At 30.3% G+C, this 11,657-nt stretch overlaps 1 protein-coding gene across 2 annotated transcripts; it reads right to left on the reverse strand.

Moving 5' to 3' along the window:
* Nucleotides 1–2,958: 2,958 nt before the first annotated feature.
* On the reverse strand, nt 2,959–5,822 carry LOC109795175 (E3 ubiquitin-protein ligase At4g11680). 2 transcript variants are annotated; one of them, XM_083063828.1, is made up of 3 exons: nt 4,819–5,822; nt 3,822–4,203; nt 2,959–3,341 (listed from the first exon to the last, which is right to left on the reverse strand). In XM_083063828.1, exons 1-3 carry the CDS (start codon nt 5,307–5,309, stop codon nt 3,195–3,197), a joined length of 1,020 nt encoding a protein of 339 aa, XP_082919954.1. In that variant the 5' UTR covers nt 5,310–5,822; the 3' UTR covers nt 2,959–3,194. The 2 variants fall into 2 exon arrangements, with proteins under 2 accessions (XP_082919954.1, XP_082919953.1); XM_083063827.1 differs by having other exon boundaries at nt 3,822–4,212; nt 4,819–5,819.
* Nucleotides 5,823–11,657: the final 5,835 nt, after the last annotated feature.

Consider the following 11,657-nt stretch of genomic DNA (forward strand, 5'->3'; position numbering starts at 1 on the left):
TCGTGAATTATTGATTAGGCAAAATGCAGTTTTTTACTTTTAAGCTAAAATATCATTTCTTCTTTTAATTATCTTTGACTTAATGAATATATTGTTAATTTATGAAAAGTTTCATATAATATAAAAATATTTTTGTATTTTTAATCAACTATGTATTATTTCTGTATTTTTTATTCTGATAAGTTACATTGTTATATTTATTAAGTTTAATTATGCTTTTAGTCTTTAAATTTGAGATAATTATGGTTTTTTTGGGATAATTTTTTTTAAATTAAAAATTGTGTTTTTAGTTGATTTAATTTATAAAAATTTTAATTTAGTGTGTCCCTTAAATTGAAAACGTGATTTTAGTCTTAAAAATATAAAATCAAACTAAAATGTGAACAAAAAATAATAAAAAAGAAGCATAATAATTAGCATAATTTTTTAATTTATTTTTATATGATCATGAAAAAAATGAACACTCTAGTTTTTTTAATTAGTATAGTATATTTTTATTACAAAGTATCGTGAATAAAAAAAATGTGATAAAACTAAACTGCGAACCAAAAATGATAAAAATATAATGATCAAAACTAAACTTAGATTATTGTATTTAAGATAGTTTTTTTAATTTATTCTTATATAAATATTAAAATTAATTAAATTTAACTAAAAAAACAAATTGTCCTTTGAAAATGACATATAACTGAGCAACCGAAAAATAAATACACAAGATAATTAGTAATTACATTATAAACTCATTAAAGAAAAAGTGTATTACAAATCATTCACAGCAGATTAGTAAGAATAAAACTTGCATACAAACAGTATCGTGTGTCTTATATGATGGTGTTGATGTTATTTTCTAAAATTTTAGTTCAGAAATATGCATAAGATAAAACATCAACTTTAGCCGAATATGTCGAAAATTTACAATTTAAGAAATTTTCAACAACATATCCAAGCACATGAGAGCATTATAAGAAACCAGAGAAGGCTATTGAGATTGATCAGAGCTCGCTTCAGAGAGATTGGAGCCAATAGAGGCAGCATGGCGCATTCCATTTCCATCACAACGGTGGTGGCGGCACCTAAAGGAGCCAACATGTGTGGTTGGTGAGCATAGACAATTCCTCTTCTTCAATGAAGATTGAGTTGTTGCTGTCTCAGACACAACCATCTTTCTTTGCTTCTTGATTTCATCCATATTCAAACCCTGGATTGTCATTTGTCTACCATTCTTCAGCTTTATTACTTTCATGCAAGGGGGCTTTTTCTCTGCATTGTTCTCCATCTCTTTCCTGTCCATGCTTATTCAACTATGAATTGACCAACAAAATGCTCTTAACTTATAAGCAAATCAACTACCAAACAAATTAAAAAGAATTCATTTGCATAACAACTTGATGTGCTAGATTCTTAAATGTTTTAACTGCTAATAATGTCCTACGTCTTGTGTTAAGGACATGCATGGAGGATCAGATAATAATAATAGTGTGTTTGGTTTCACGTTTCAGATGTGTTTATTCATGATGCTATAAGAGAGTTACCTCGTGAGCCCTTGTTCCGTTATGTTTTTCTTTGGATGTGTATACAATAATGAATTGCTTATCATGCAAGAAACCACAAATTACAGACATGTGTATGAGATAGCATTAAATTATGTCTTCCTCTAGGAAACATTTTGTTAATGGTGTGGAAAGCAAAAGAATTCAGTGAAGACAATGTTGATTGAAGGATGAAGGCATGAGTGATTTATACCTAGGTAGTTGAGAAGGGTATACAAAATATGATGTTCTTCCGCTGTTGAATTGCTTGCTTCCCAAGTGGCTTTGGATTCTCTGCAAAAAAGTAGAGGAGGGTCTGATTTTATGCTTCCTCAATGAAGATTCAGCACAAATCTTGGTAACCAAATCCGTTTTTCTGTTTCAAATATGTTGTATTTATTCAATCAGCAATTCATGGCTATAAGTTCTCAAATACTCTGCTGGCATTTTTCTTCTCAGCCAGCCTAGTTGGACATTATACTATGACATGTCCTTTCCCTGATAGGATTCATTGCTAATTTCACCAAATTGCCAACTCTGACAAATTTGTAGTAATTTCACAGTTTGTGATTTTGTGCTTCTTTGGAATGTTTTTCGTTTTTCACCATTTTGGTTCTTTGTTGTCACGTTGGCAGTTTTAAGCTAATTTTACTGCAATGATGCCTTCATGTTGCCTGTCATTATTGTGCCTTGTTTTTGGCTGGTTTGGCAATTTTAGGCTAAGAATAACATTATTTGGACAAATTTAATTAGTTGTTTTTATTTTGTTACAAATTCTAATTTTAGGTATGCAAAAGATAGTATATGATCATATATTCATTGGATCATCCCAATTCAACTAAATGAACCTCATTATCATTACAATATTTTTAAAAATAGATTAATTATTAAATTTATCAAGATATTAGTTCAATAGTTTAATTACTCAAAATTTGAAAGATCTCTTTCAAATTTATATATAAAAATATTTTGAAAAATATTTATTAAATCGAAATCGAACCGGTATTAATAAAATAATAAAAATAAAAATTAAGTAATATATAAAATAATATTAAAAAAGTGACCATTTTGTGGTTCATTTGAATCAATCATGTGACCAGCTCAGCGGTTTACGGATTTGACGGACCGTTTTCACAACATAGTCCATCACATGATCACACCATGTAAGCACACAATATTAATCTAGTTCTCTTCAAATTAAAATTACCAGTTCCACAGCAATGGCTGTTGAAATATTCTGGCAGAAAGTCGAAAAGTAGCAGGTGTACAACAGTATACCAAAGAATGTAAATTTTTTTTGGTAATTAATTTAGAGGGACGAGAGACCTAAAGATTGGACATTTTATTGTTTAAGAATTAAGAAAAGAATATATTATGTGCTGTAATTTTTCCATACAGAGATGCTAATCTCACAATATTCAGATGACAATAAAAGAAAAATGATGCATATAGGGAATCCATTAATTTGAAAGGTTATCAGATCCATTACTTACAACCAAGTATAGTTTTGGTCACTGGTGAGCTATTCTGTACATATACAAACTCACTCAAGTAACCCATGTAAAGTATATTAAACCAAAATTTAAGGGAAAAAAGGGTAATACTATCAAGAGTATACATGTGACCAAATAAGACAAATCCTCTTGACTGTTGTTTCAGCTATTTCTACCTTTCCAATCCTTGTTTGCAAAGAGGGCAGCAGGATGTAATTTTTAGCCATTGATCCACACATTTTAGGTGGAACGTATGGGAACATGGCAACTGTCTAACTTCCTCTTTGTCCTTGTACTTGGCTAAGCAGATACAGCATTCCTGTAAGCCCATCAGAACACAACAAATATATCAATTCAATAGAAATGGAAATAAGACAAATCTTAAAGTGAATGGAACATATAACCATATACCCAAATTGAGGTAAAAATTTTATGCTACTCAACCAATTGACACACAAAAAAGCCCAATTACATGTACTAGCTGTTAAGTGGCTAGCTAGCTGTATATCAAATCAAGGGTAATAAATACACTTGTCTTGTCTGTGTCTCATATGGATTTAGAGTCCCGGTTTAGATAAACTTCTCTGTAAGTAATAAATTTTTTTATAAGTTAAAATTAGCTTATACATGAACTAATTTGTAGAAGTACTCTCATATTAACTTCTCTTAAAACTTATTTTTAGTTTATGCATAAGTTAATTTTTTTTATGAAATAAATTATTTCATTTTTTTCTCCTAAACATACTTGTGGAGAAATTTATCTAGACAAACTCTTATGTGTATTGATTGTGCTACTTACTTGGTCTTCATTGATCATCTTTTCACTGCCTTCAGAGTCATTGCCAAGCTCTAACTTGCTCCGGGCTTCTCTGTGTCTCCAACTTGGAAGTTGTGAAATTTGATCATCAGAGGCTCCTTTATCAGAAGAGGCCACGTTCATGTTGTACCCGAGGAAGGTGCTAATTAGTGGCACACAGCAGCATAACAGCAGAAACAACAGGAAAGGGAAAGAGTAGCACAATGCATTCCAAGCAAGAAGAGTGATGCAGAGCACATGGAGTTTTGGAGCTTGACGAAAAGATCCAAAACGTGAGTCAAAAACCCAAACATTGCCCATCACAAACCATATGGCGAAGAAAAGTTCAAGTGAAGTCCGGCATTTATTCATCAAGTGTGACATCCTGTACACACTGTACAGTTCAGGGCAAATTAAAATTACAATTTCTACTTTCACCCACAAAAATTTGCATGGCTCGGTAAAAAAATATTGTTCTCTAACTAAGCTGGAGTATATGACTATGAAAACAGCTGATGTTAACACTTCTATATTAGGTCTTTAATTTTTCACATGATTTATATTCTTAACTATATATGAAAGAATGCAATAAACAGAAGAATCTACACTTTCAAAAGTAAGTGCCACGAACTGATCGCAGTGAAAAAGGTACGTGTCTACGTGAGGGTATTTGATTCTTTCAAATTCCAAGATCTTTTTAAAGGGATAAATTAAATTACGACAACTTTGTGATTACTTTACATTTGGTATTCTCCTACTTTAACAATCCAACAGGTTTTGTCCAAGTATCATAACTAATTCTAGGAGAACAAAAAATGTTCTTTTTATATGACAGTTATATTCATCCAACAAAACAAAGGTATCAAACTTCCCTAACCAAGTTTAAAGCACAATCGCGCTATCAGTACACTATAATAATATTGTCAACAAGTACAATTACCCATCACTAATAATAAAACTGACTAAAATAAGTTATTGAAATTTGAAGTACATAGAGTACCTGGTTTCTTCATTGTTTCTCTGCTGTTCCATATCAGAAAGGTTGAGAGCATCCCCTTGAGTGGGATAAATTTGATGGTAGCGCCCATAAAGTAGCAGCAGATTAAGAACACAGCCAATATCATAACCAGAAATCCAAATCCTCATAGGCCAAACAGGTCTCTCCCTCTTGGAAATAGTCAAAGTGAATGTTGTAATGGTTATTTGGACAACCAAGGCAATAAACTCCAGCATCATCCAAGTGCTAGAATTGAAAGGGTTGGAGCCAAGGTTGGACCTTGATCCATTTTGGTAATGAAAAACTCTCCTTAAAAAGGTAAACCATCTTGCTCTAGATATTCTCATGGCCATACGAACCAAAAAGGAAGGAGGGGTGGCACGAGAAGGCCTGTTTCTTGCACTAGCCACCCTATCTTCTGTTGCAGAATTTGAAGAAAATGAAACCATGCTATACTCTTGAGGTTGTGGATGAAGGAAGCACCGAGGATTCATCGGAAATGTTCTTTTTTGCCTATGTATGTTGAGAATTTGTCCAAAACGTGTATCAGAGACCAAGCAATTGAATCCAACAACAGTGTTTCTTAAAGGCAAAGGCTTACACCCAAAGAACTTGAAATTGAAGCATTCCAATTGGAAACTTTGATGGATGGAACTATTACCTTGATTGGAAGATCTTTTCTGGGTCTGCACCAGCTTACACTCCTAACAACATAATCAGACAAATATCACAAAAAGATTCAATAACACAAACCTTTCAACAACCACATAGTACATATAAAGGTTAGGGGGAGATAAAAATATGAAGGAGTTGATGAAGTGTATATAGAAGAGGAGGGGATGATTGGTGTGAAGGATATGTCAGGAGGGTGAGGTTGTGTTTCAGAGGGTGACCAAGAATCAAACTGCTAAGCTTTGCTTTGATGCAAAGGGAATCACAAGGTTTGGAGGGAAGTTAACCGTTGGCCAACTTCCTCTATATATGAAGCCAAGCTCACAAAACAATTGGAGTCCAATTTCCCTTCTTTTCTCTCCCTTTCTTTAATGATAAAATATACTTTGGTCCTTATCTCATTTTTCTTGTTTTCAAGTTTATTAAATTTTAAAAAGTTTCATTTTTCTTTTAGTTTTTATTAGATTCAAATGAAGTTATGTCATACTATCATAATCTGTCTAGCAGTAAAATTAAAATAGTTAAGCGGTACGAACTGTTTTAACTTTGCTACAACTATTATAAAAAATAAAATTTTTGATAAATTAAACATCATGTGACATCTCTTCTTGTTTCGTATATGTTATCGAATTGACCAAAGATAAATTAGTATAAAAATTTAACTTAAGAAACTAAATTGAAATACAAAATAATAAAACTAGGGATTCTATTATAACATTGTTTGATTCTCTTATTAAAGAATTTAGGACAAACGAAATGTTTTTTTTTTTTTTTTGGGTGAAAATAAAGTGAAGTCTATCTCTGTTTGAATTCAAGTGGATAAGACTTAAATGTTATTATATGATACATACGTCGGCTAAGTGATTGCATTTGTTTGTATTATGGCCAACAAAATTGCAATGTTTATATGATAAATAAACCATAAAACTGATTTGAATTGTGGCGGGTACAGTTGATATTTTGGGATTATGTGGTAAACGGTTGGCCACCTAATCCAACCAATTAGAGTAGTGTGGCCCTCCTCGTGTCTAGGAATAATTGCTATATGATTTACGTATTAGCCACACAACTCCAAGAGTTTTTTTTTTAACATATGGTGGTTTGTTCTAATTGAAGAAAACTCTTTGAAGTTCTGTTAATTAACAGAGAGATTAATTGAATAGCCTCTTAGGTGGCCTCACCTATAGTTTTTTTTAATATGAAAGTAAGATGGAACTACTTGTTTTGCAAGGAGGATTGAAAGTAGAGTTGCACGAAAACTAGTGACTAAATTTATCTATACTTTATAGTCTTTGTCAAAAAAATGTTTGGCAAACAGAATATCAGTTGCGATTATTTCCTTAGTCATAAGTTTGACTCTTAATTCTGTTAATAAGTGATGTTGTAGTAGCAAAATTAACTTGTGGGATCGGGCAAGCTGCATAGGTCAACGTCCTCTAATTAATGTAGGAGAAAGTAGGCCTAGCACAAGTAACTAGTAAGAACAGATTTTGACCATTTTGCTAAGCAATTATTGGAAACTAGAAATAGATATATGGATTGAACATCTAAAAAAATGTTTTTTTTTAATTTATTTTTTATTTCTTCATATGGGGTGCATACATGCACTTGATGTTGAGCTAACTAGGTATTGTTTGATAATTTTTTTTACAAGTATTTATAGGAAAACAAATTAGAGAGAAAGTTAATTTAGCTGTTTTCCATAAACTAAATTAAAATTAACTAATAGGATAACTTCGATTTATTTAACCTTTTAAGAAAAATACACCAAAGGTGTTTATGAAATAACTTATCTAAACAATACTAATTTAGTCTTCATTTATTTTAATCACTCAAATAACATACACCAAAGAGCTTAAAATTGATTTATACTAAAAAAAATAATTCAAACAAAAGTGTTAAGACTTATTTAAGGTGATTGCCAATTTTTAATTTTTAATTTTAAGCATAAATTAGTTAAATTAATTTTAACTTAATTTCAAAATGTTTTTAGTTCAATTTTATATAAAAAAAGCTTTTGATTCTAGTTATAAAAATAAATTATTTAATTATCATATTTATCTAAAAGATCCATATTCCACGATAATTTCTACCATCGCTCCTACCTACTACTATTATCAATTATCACTTTTTAATTATCATTATTATCATAATTATCATCCACCTTTATGGTAGTTATTATTGTCACTAATACTTACATTTTTAGTATTACTGTCAAATGGGCAACTTGACCTGTGTTGGCCAAGTGTGAGAAACAAAATGGCCTCCTCCATCTTGACTATTACATAGACCAAATTTTATTTTGCCCAACCTAATCAGTAAATTGTTGGGCTAAACCAAATTGAGTCACTTTATTTTTTTTAATTAATGATTTTACATGTATTTTTTTATAAAAAGAAACTGGACAAAATAGATTATATCTTTTAATCTAATTTTAACTAGTCTGACTTGGTTTGATTGATTCATCAAAATGGATTGATTCGACTTGATAAGCCAAATTGATGGGTCCAACCAAATTTGACAACTCTATTTATTATTACGTTTATCACCACTACTTCAAATATCACAACAACTAGTAATTTTCATTGTTACCATATTGTCGTTAACATATATCAACACGACATTGATAAATTTGAAACCTTGAGTTAGTGAAGACAATTTTTTTAAAAACAATAACAACAACAATAATATATAAGAAGAACAAAAAAATAAATGTTAAAATAGTCGATAATTGACTCAATATATAAAATTAAGGTATAAAATATAAATTTTTACACATATACTACTAATTAAAGTGAAAGGTATATTTCTTTACCCTTAAATTAATATAATTTTGTTACTAAACATAATTATCGCAATCATTAATATTATAATTACCACTATAATTGTAAAAGTCACTATTTTGTAATTGTAATTATTATCGTCTCACCTTAATAAATAAGCTTGAATTAAGAATTAGGAAGTGATTTATATGATTTGATTTAAAATTTTATATAAAAAAATAAAAAGACTAAAAGTTAACTTTTTTCTTTAAAAAAATTTCAAATTTTAATACTCACAATAATATTGAATCGAGCCTATGTTGGCCAGATAAGCGTTGATTAAACCACTAAAATATCAATGTTGTAGCGCATAGGCATGATAATCTAATCCGCTCGAATCCGCCCCGATTGAAACAATGAAAACTTGTGTTTATTATATTCGAGTTCTTGTTTTCTCCGATTGATAAACCCGTCCTGCCTCGTCCCATTCCCATGCCTAGTAGCGCACGCCTTGACACTTAAAGAAAAATTAACATATATAGCGGAAAATTAATTAAAAGGAAAGAAAACATAGAATTGTCGACGGAAACAATGAATTATACCTAATTTTTATTTGGTTGTAAATCAAACGTGGGAAAGCCTAAATTAGAGGCCTTCGAATTGACGGCTGAAGGTCAAATTCATGCGTTGTTAATTCACGAATGGAGCAAAGTGTACAAATTTCAAATACACATTTTACATTACCCTTACTTTTGAATAGACTAGTCAGTCACCACATAGAAATCAATATTAACATGTAAAATTGATAATAGAAAAAAGTTGCACGAAGCTTAAAATAAACATAATTCATATAATCATATAATTAGGGGCCTCACTTCTTACTAATATGCATACTGAGGAGTAACTACATGAAAGGAAATGAGATAGGGAATATATGCGAAATGTGTGATGAATTGCTTGAATGACTAAAATTGGAGCATGTGTTAAGCATTAATTAAGAATTGCCAAGTGGCCATATTCTTAAGAAAAGAGATAATTAACGAATAAAACACGTCGTTTAAGCTTGTTACAGACGTATTAGAGTCAAATTTGACCCCAATTTGGGCGGTGAGACATGCAACGTGTTAATATTGACGTATTTTGTAAAGGAAAAAGAAATGCAGTCACTTTCGGAAATGGGAACATATCTTCTTTCTGTATAAAAAACCTTCAAACGTTAAGCAAAAAGTTTATTACGTTAAGTATAAATAATTATCTTAAATATCATATAAATAATCATTTTTAATTAATTAATAATGGTGCATGACCATTAAAAAATACAAATGAGTTCCTCCAAATTTCACATTCTGTCTTTTTAATTGTCCTTGTCTTATAAGTTGCGAATCACAAGGAGGATTTATTAATTAATTTAAAACCATCAAATATTTACAGTCCAACTAATTTTTATATGTCTCGTGTTTAAGGTTTTTAATTTATGAAAAAATAATGATCAATAACATTTAATTCTTTAATTATATATTAGGTTGAAATTAATTAAAAAAATATGATTTAGGACCACTTAATAAATAATGGCTGACCGACTTAAAATTCACAAAACTTCTAGATAGAATAGACGAAAACATTTTTTTAATCGTGTACGTTTTGAATTTAATATTTCCATAATAATTCATTAGAAACTGTTTGACCAACATATGCATGGTAGGGTTCTCATCCAATCACACACTCTCGTTTTACCTGTAAATTACATAGTAACTAAAACTTGCATGAGTGGTTAGGTTAGATTTGTACGCGCAAACAAATGAATGTTCAAAATAATTATGTAAAAGTCGGATACATGCACCTTCTAATTTCAAGTAATTATATTATATAGACATGAATTTATTTTCTCTTGCCAAGTGTATCATCGTCAAACAGTAAAAAATTGTTGTTAGTTAGTAAAGAAGGTATGGATTTATGTCTAAGAAGTTATTTTATGATATTTATTTGAAAAAATATTTATATCAAGAGAGAAGAGTTGTAATTTTGTTATTTTTTTAATTAATTTTGTTTTTTTTTTTTATTTTATGAATGTAAATCTTGTTTGTATCCTAATAAAATGAAGTTAAGATCATGCAAACACATTTGCTCTTGGTTTTCTTTGGAAAAATTCTTTGCTTTTGAAAGTTCTATGATGTTGTCTCATAGTTAGGAGGTGTACCATTTAACTTCATTGCATTGTTCGTCACATTTCACCTAAGAGTGACATATGTGTTTAGGAGTAGCAAAGAAGGTTGTTTTGCCAAGGGAGGAAGTTCTGCCATTAGCTTCAATTCTTATTCAATGTGACACTTTTGGTGAGATGGAACAAGATGATCTTCACGATGATGTTTAAGTTATCAAAATAATTCAGAAATAACTTGGAGCAGAAATTTCTGCCTAAAACATCAAAACAGTACGATAGAAAGGAGTTGGGTTTTTTTGTTCTCAAGGAAACTTGGTGGGTCTACTCTGGCTAGGGGATGTACATACACATATCTACGTGTGTCAGTGTGTGATTAAGTTCTTGACAGATATGTTTTAGACTTCTCACTCCCAAGTATTTCTTGTGCTATGTTCCTTCAAGATAATACAGCCACTGCCGCTGCCACAATCAATACTTTATATACGTTCGTTCGTGTGCAGACAATACTCACTGTATCCTACTACTATGTTATCCTTTCTTTATGTCGATAAGTTGATTCTTTGATAGAATTCCTTATTCCAGAAAGAGAAAAAACAATTTACTCCTTATAAGTTTTATTTTTTATTTTTTATTTTTTATTTAATCCTCACTATTTGCTACATTTATTTCATCATTTACTAGAGTTACAAAGTCAAACCTATTCACTAATTTAGTTACAACAAATTAACCAGTTCAGTGTACAAATCTATTCATTAATAGTGTATTGAAATGAACCTCTTTCTATGTAGAAATTAACTTTAAAATAGTTGTTCCATACGTTTTAGCAGTAAACATGTGATTCAACAAAAATTCTGTACTTTTATATATATATATATATATATATATTTTTTTTTATTATTTTATTTTATTTTTTTTCTTAGGCATATTGAAGAAGTATGAATGCTTAGACTTTATGCCTAATAGTAGATCTTAATACATCCAACAATCTCCATTCTCCACAAACGAGATGAGGTTGTTAATTAATCCTTAGATCAATAGAGTGCTGTTACTTGTAACCAAATCATAATGACAATAATAATTCTTTTGATTAGATCAATTGTTAAAATTGAGGACTTGCAACGAGACTATGTGGATTTCTCCCAAAACCCACTTCAGTACAGCGAGTTTTCCATTGGAAAAAAGAAAAAGAAAAAAGAGGAGTAACTAAAGTCCATCTCAATGGCTAAAAACAAGAAAATTGCAGGAAA

Source organism: Cajanus cajan, chromosome 9, assembly GCF_000230855.2.
Source record: "Cajanus cajan strain Asha chromosome 9, NIPB_CcT2T_4, whole genome shotgun sequence".
Lineage (NCBI taxonomy): Eukaryota > Viridiplantae > Streptophyta > Magnoliopsida > Fabales > Fabaceae > Cajanus > Cajanus cajan.

Bases quoted from the DNA above. Each gene is read 5' to 3' on its own strand.
- LOC109795175 (XM_083063827.1), bottom strand. From the start codon at position 5,309: ATGAATCCTCGGTGCTTCCTTCATCCACAACCTCAAGAGTATAGCATG. The intron at 4,213-4,818 runs GTACTCTATGTA...TGAACTGTACAG, and splicing joins AGAAACAATGAAGAAACCAG to TGTGTACAGGATGTCACACT. The intron at 3,342-3,821 runs GTAAGTAGCACA...ATGGGCTTACAG, and splicing joins AGATGATCAATGAAGACCAA to GAATGCTGTATCTGCTTAGC.